This window comes from Mirounga angustirostris, unplaced genomic scaffold (assembly GCF_029215605.1).
Source record: "Mirounga angustirostris isolate CCGP_5_RB_7025 unplaced genomic scaffold, mMirAng1.0.hap1 SCAF_12, whole genome shotgun sequence".
Taxonomy (NCBI): domain Eukaryota; kingdom Metazoa; phylum Chordata; class Mammalia; order Carnivora; family Phocidae; genus Mirounga; species Mirounga angustirostris.
The window spans coordinates 39,976,456-39,983,382 of record NW_026991720.1 but is presented as its reverse complement, the minus strand read 5'-3'; the positions used below and the strand labels follow the sequence as shown (position 1 = coordinate 39,983,382).

General features: G+C 38.5%; 1 protein-coding gene across 1 annotated transcript; it reads left to right on the top strand.

The window, feature by feature from the left end:
• Nucleotides 1–6,065: 6,065 nt before the first annotated feature.
• Nucleotides 6,066–6,524, top strand: LOC123835947 (large ribosomal subunit protein uL29-like). The gene has a single exon (XM_045865117.3). The coding sequence runs from the start codon at nucleotides 6,109–6,111 to the stop codon at nucleotides 6,478–6,480; it is 372 nt and encodes a 123-aa protein (XP_045721073.1). The 5' UTR covers nucleotides 6,066–6,108; the 3' UTR covers nucleotides 6,481–6,524.
• Nucleotides 6,525–6,927: the final 403 nt, after the last annotated feature.

Below are 6,927 nucleotides of genomic sequence, written 5' to 3'. Positions count from 1 at the left end.
TCTTACTACTAGACAGATTTAGAGCAACCTAAATCCAGTTCTCAGAGTTTTGCATAAAAATCAACTCCAGTAATGTTAGGAAAACAGACTCGGGTTCCTACTTTTTTTTTTTTTTTTAAGATTTTATTTATTTATTTATTTGAGAGAGAGAGCGAGCACAAGAGGGGGGAGCGGGAGAGGGAGAAGCAGACTCCCTGCTGAGCAGGGAGCCCGATGCAGAACTCGATCCCGGGATTGCAGGATCGTGACCTGAGCCGAAGGCAGTTGCTTAACCAACCGAGCCACCCAGGCGCCCTCGGGCTCCTACTTTATCCTCACCATTCTGATGCAGTAATTCTTAAGTGTGGCCTGTGGCCTAGGAATGTGCATTTTAACTGCCACCCCTGGTGGTGGGTGACTTACTCTTTGAGAAGTCCTGTTATTTCCAGAGCTATTTGAACAGGCTTTTCCATTCCTCACTTGCTGTTTCTCAGTCCGTTTTTTTTTTTTTTTAATCAAATACATTGGAATTCTAATATAAGATACTTACCTGTTTTCAAGCTTAAAATTGTCCTCTCCTTTAGTTTTGACCTTGCTAAATCAAATGTATTCATCCGTTTGATAGCTCTTTTTGGTCTTAACCACACCACCTAGTGTGAAGAGAGGTAATTGCAGGCTCTTTTGAAAACACAAAATGATTTGAACGCTTCTATGACTCTAGGTAGAGATTTAGCAACCAGACTTTTTCATCCAACATTTCAATGAGATATGCACTCCCTATAATTTCTCTAAGGCCTCATTAAATCTTAAGCATTTAGCAACTATATATGATATCAAATATCTAAAATTATTTATTATTGTTGGAACAAATACTTTGTTCAGAGTCGAAATTTCTTAACTATTTAGACTGGCATTTCATCATTTTGTATATGATACATGTACACTTTATGGTACATTGGGCACCTCTGTAGAGTGTGTACTTTCAACACATGTACAATTTTGTGTATAATGTAGTTATGTCTATTTCAGATTTAGGCCAGAGCATTAGTTAACCTTCTGAATTATTACCAAAGTTGATATTTGAGTCTTTGCATTTGATATAAGATGTTGGTCAAAAAATATTATTTGCTTTGCACTTGGTCAGCATTATAATTCCCAGCTCTCATGTTTTTCCTTCTCCTTAGTGACAATTTGTTGAGTAATGTGGCACATTCTGGTTTTAAGAACAGGCTGCCTTTATAAGGGTTACAGGAAAATTACTGCTTTAAAAAGCTTAGTTGACAAATGACACCAGGCAGAAAACTTAATTTTGTGCTGAATATGAAGCCACAAACATAAATGGATAGTACAGCATTTCCTATGCTAAGATTTCATGAATAAAATAGGAGAAGCTAAGTTCTGTCCTGGCTCCACCCAAAATTGTAAATTAGGAGTACATTTTGTTACATACTCCCCCAAACTATGCCTTAATTTAAAAAAAATACCTAATTGGGAAAATATGATAAATATGATACTATAAACAAATATATATATCATGTGTATGAAGTAAATATGATATTATAAAGAAATAAGACCCCCCCCCCCGCTCCCTTCTTCCCTATTTGTAAGGTATAATCATCTTTCAAGTTGTCTTAGTTAACTGCTGCCCAGAGCCTGACTCTGGTCACAGACTGGTGGTTTTTAAAACAGTCAGCAATCCATTTACACGTGCCCCCAAAGGGGAAAACATTATTCACTGAATTAAAAGGACTGCCCATGAAAGCAGAGTGGAATCCTTAGTATTGGAAAGGGTGAGGTGAACAGTCACCCAACAGAATATACTTGGAATGTGTCTATTGCTTCTGGCTGTGCTCTAGTAAGAATATAGCCCACTCCAACAAAAATCGTCTCTGTGCCATGACATCTGGGTCTGAGCTGACTGCCACCTTAACAGAAGGACTGGTTGGAATAAGTCACTCAGCATTTTTCAAAATGTGTGTCCACAGAACTCTACTTACTCTGAAGGTTTATAAGTGTACTTGACAAAATGGCATCACAGTCAAATAACTCTTAGAACCATCGTATTCAACAATGTCAGCAATGTTCTTAGTGTAGGATATTTCAGAATATTTAAATTCATTTATCCTTTTTTCACGGAATAACTCATGAAACAAGTTTTTCTAGGAACTTACTTTAGGGAGTGTTGGCTTCATAGGTTATTTTAACTCAGAAGTATTTTACACACATACACATATATGTTGTGCTTGCATATATTAAACACAAATTTGGAAAAACTGGACCATTGTTCTTTGTGCTCTGTAATTTACTACATAGTTTACTGTTAATGTAGGAATAGTGTTTTAAAAACATTATTTTAAAGTAGTCACTGTAAAACAGAAATCATTATTTCATGGTGAAATCTAGAGTTGAGAATTGCTACACAGAATATGGGCTCTGTCCTCAAGACCTCAGCTGGGCAGGAGCAGAAGCAGACATGGAAGAGATAGTTTCAGTATAATGCAGAGAAGATGTGGTTGAGCTACTGCTACAGAATGATCTGGGAAACCATGGAAATGGAAATTGTTCGTTTGTTGGACATATTTCATTTGATGGACAATAGGTCTTGGAGGAGAAAATGCTTGAGGGGAATATTGAAGCATAAATAGGGTTAAGGAATTCAAAAATTTGGAATGAGGTGGGGCATGTGCTCTATGCAAAGGACAGCCCCAGGCATAGAAGAGCCTGTCCTATAAAAGGTGGGAGGTTCTGTTTATTAGGAAGGATAATGGGAAGATGAACCTGCAGGTAGGAAGGGGCCAGGTCATGGAAGGAGTTTGGACACAGTGGTTCTCAAACATCTTGGCACATCAGAACCAACCAGAAATTGTCATCTGGTAGGGCCAGGTTAGATGGGGGAATCTGTAATTCTGATAAGCTCCTCAGATGACTTGATGTGGCCAGTCAGCATGAAGGCCTTTGGGAATGATTGCTATAGGATCATTGAAGGGTTTTAAGCGAGTGACTGAGTGGGTCACAGTGCACATGAAACAGAAAACCTCATTAGTTAAAAAAATATGTGAAAACTAATACATGTTTATTACAGAAAGAAAATGCACAAACAAAATAAAAGAAGACGTGATCCTATCATTTATCCTTCAAATCTACTTCTGACAGGTAACCAGTCTTAATTGTTTGATGCAAACAATTATATATATAGTCTTACACACACATAAATGGGATCAGATCAAAATAATAATAGGTAACAACATGTGCCTATAGCACTGTTCTAATAATACTACATATATTAATTCCCTAAATTTTCACAACTCAAGATGATAGGGATTATTATTACGCCAATTGACAGATGAGGAAATGGGGGCATAGAGAGGTCCTAAAGTGACAAAACTAGCAAATGGTGGATCCAGGATTCAAACTCCAATTGTCTGGCTCCATTATCCTCCATTGCTTTCATATTATTATGCAATTAATTTCTTTACTTAAAAATAGACTTTGGATCTTCAAAAAGTTAAACATAGAATTTCAGATAACCTAGCAATCCCCCTTCTATGTATACCTCCAAAGAATTGAGAACATGGACTCAAACAAACGCATGTATACACATGTTCATAGCGGTTCTAGTCACAATAGCGAAAAGGTAGAAATAATCCAAGCCCAAGACCTGATGAATGAGTAAACAAAATGTGGTTTGTTCATATGATAGAATATTATTCAGACATACAAAGGAATAAAGTATTGAATGAACCTTGAAAAAGATGATATTAAATGAAGAAGCCAGACACAAAAGGCCACATATTGTATGATTCCACTTATGTGAAAGATCCAGAATAGGCTAAGAGGGACAGAAGGCAGCTTAGTGACTGCTAGGCCCTGGAAGAAAGGGGAGTGAGGGATGATTGCTTAATGGGTACGAGGTTTCCTTCTGGGATGATAAGGATGTTTTGGACCTCGATAGTGGGGATGATCGCAGAGTGATCAGAGTGAATGTGCTTAATGTCACTGAATTATGCACTTCAGAAACTGTTAAAGCGGTGAATTTTATGTTATGTTTGTTTTACAGGTATTACCATTTTAAAGTACGGAATTCAATGATATTCAGTACATTCACACTGTTGTGTAATCAAGACCTGAAACACAGTAGGGGCATAATAAATATAAATATATATATTTTACAGTTTTATGATTTTAAAAGAAGTACATGCTCATTAAAAAGATTCAAGTAATACAGAAAAGAATTAGTTATAATAACGACATAAGGACAACAGCTAACACACTTACTATCTACTGGGTTGCAGGCACTGAAGTGAGAGTATCAGAACATTTTATACTCATAACAGCCCTATAACCTAGAGCTATTCTTATTCTCAATTTACAGATGAGACAACAGAGGCTCAGTAAGATTAGGGATGAATTGGTTAGTAAACAGAATTGAAAATTAGATGGATATTTGTCACAAAGTATTCTTTCCCACAAGGTATTTAAACACAAATTCCAGATGAAACGTAAAGGTAAGGAAGGACAGCAGATGTTATCTAAAATCTAAAAACTTTTGTACTTTTAAAGAACTATAAGCAAAAGTAAAAGATAAATAGTAAAGAAAATATTTTCAATATCTATTAAAAAGAGATACTATATTTAATATGTTAAAAATGGTTACTAAAGAAAAAGAACAAGAACCCAAGAGAAAAATGGGCTAAGAATACGAAGAGGAATTTCATGAAGGAGAAAGTACAGTCATTAAACCTGTACTGACTTAAGGAGTGACAATGACTGGGGGCTCCTGGCTGGCTCAGTTGGAGGGGCATGCGACTCTTGATCTTGGGGTTGTGAGTTCGAGCCCCATGTTGGGTGTAGAGATTACTTAAAAATAACATCTTTTAAAAAATGTTAAGAGGTGGGGCACCTGGGTGGCTCTGTCCTTAAGCATCTGCCTTCGGCTCAGGTCATGATCCCAGGGTCCTGGGATTGAGGCCCGTATTGGGGTCCCTGCTCAGCGGGAAGCCTGCTTCTCCCTCTCCCATTCCCCCTGCTTGTGTTCCCTCTCTCTCTGTATCTCTGTGTCTCAAATAAATAAATAAAATCTTTAAAAAAAATGTTAAGAGGTGATATAGATTAAAACAGCGAAGAGATTCCTTTTTTGTCTATAAAATTTTTAAAAATAACATTACCCTATAACTTATGAGGTTATGGTGTTATTGGGAAGCCAACTCACTCATCTCTGGAGAGCAATTTAGTAACTCATTATCTATCTACTGGAGCCTATATTTTTAGCACAGGTAGCTTTGTATAAAGCTGTGTGTTTGATGGTCCCTCCGTTTTGCTGAAAATATTGTCACCCCACCACCTCTGCTCTGCTATAACCACTGCTATACTCTTCCATCTTCTAAGCACTTCATTTACATGATGCCATGCAATTCTTAATACAAATCTGTAAGAGAAGATCTTTTTACCTCTGTATTTTACTTACAGATAAATGAAGATCAGAGTGATTAAGTAATTTGCCCAAGGTGATACAGGAAGCCAAATTTGAACCCAAGTATTCTAGCATGTTGGTGAAGATGACAGAGAATTCAAAATGACCTTTTATTGGTTCCTGCAGTAAAATCATTTCAGAAACTAGTGATTTCTTTGAGTATTCAAGGTATTTCCTTTCTCTCATTTGCATTTTTTTTAAAAGCTACCTCTACCCAATTTATACTTATTCACCCTCAAATAGTGGCTTGCTGGTTTTTAACACAGTGGATGTGGATGACCATGGTCCTGTTCTGCATCTATATAGTTCTTCACCACGTTTCATGCAGTTTAAGACAGACTTCTTAGGTTTTAGTGAGCTTTCATTTAGCGCACTTCTACAGGCTTGAGATGCTCTGATAGTCTGAGCAAATGAAGAAAGTTAAAAACCTACAATCCCTAGCATGTCCTGTTAACAGTGTGGGTCCAGCACTTGAGTAAGTGGAGAGGCCCAGAATGCAATGCACTCCAGTCGCTCTGGGGGGCGCAGTTTCTGACTACGTGGAGAAAGGAGAGGTGGTCTGGGGAATGGCTGACCGGTCTTCTGGTTGTCTTAAAAATGTCTCCCTAGGCTCTTTCCTTGGCCTCTTCCCGGCGGCGGCAGCGGCGGATTGTGCAGACATGGCCAAGATTAAGGCTCGAGACCTTCGCGGCAAGAAGAAAGAGGAGCTGCTTAAACAGCTGGAAGACCTGAAGGTGGAGCTGTCCCAGCTGCGCGTCACCAAAGTGACAGGCGGCGCGGCTTCCAAGCTCTCCAAGATCCGAGGTGTTCGCAAATCCATCGCCCGTGTTCTCACAGTCATCAACCAGACGCAGAAAGAGAACCTCAGGAAATTCTACAAGGGTAAGAGGTACAAGCCCCTGGATCTGCGACCCAAGAAGACACGTGCCATGCGCCGCCGGCTGAACAAGCTCGAGGAGAACCTGAAGACCAAGAAGCAGCAGTGGAAGGAGCGGCTGTACCCGCTGTGGAAGTATGCGGTCAAAGCCTGAGCACTGGCGTCAATAAAACACAGACAAACTGAAAAAAAAAAAAAAAAAAAAAAAAAAAAATGTCTACCTAGGCATTAGAACAGTGGTTGCATGGCAAAGAGTCTGAAGCAGGATGAAGTTGGGGAAGGATGAGGGATATGTGTCCATATTTCAGAATGAAAGCGTCCATTATTTTCAGAGGTAAAGCCTCAACGAGTCACTTGCCTTGGCCTATCATTTGACTTTGGAGTTAGAGAAATTTCTCCCAGATTCTGGCAATAGTCCTTTAAAAAAAAAAAAATTGTATTACGACTGTCATTAAAAGAAAAAAAAACCTCTTTGTATGTATTTTTGTGGAAAGTAGGAGAGGCTGTGTCAGGCTGTTGGACAGATATGAGTTTTAACCAATTCTTTTGAAAATTTGTAACAAATAATGAAATCTTGGAGCAAATCTCTGTAGAAATGAGC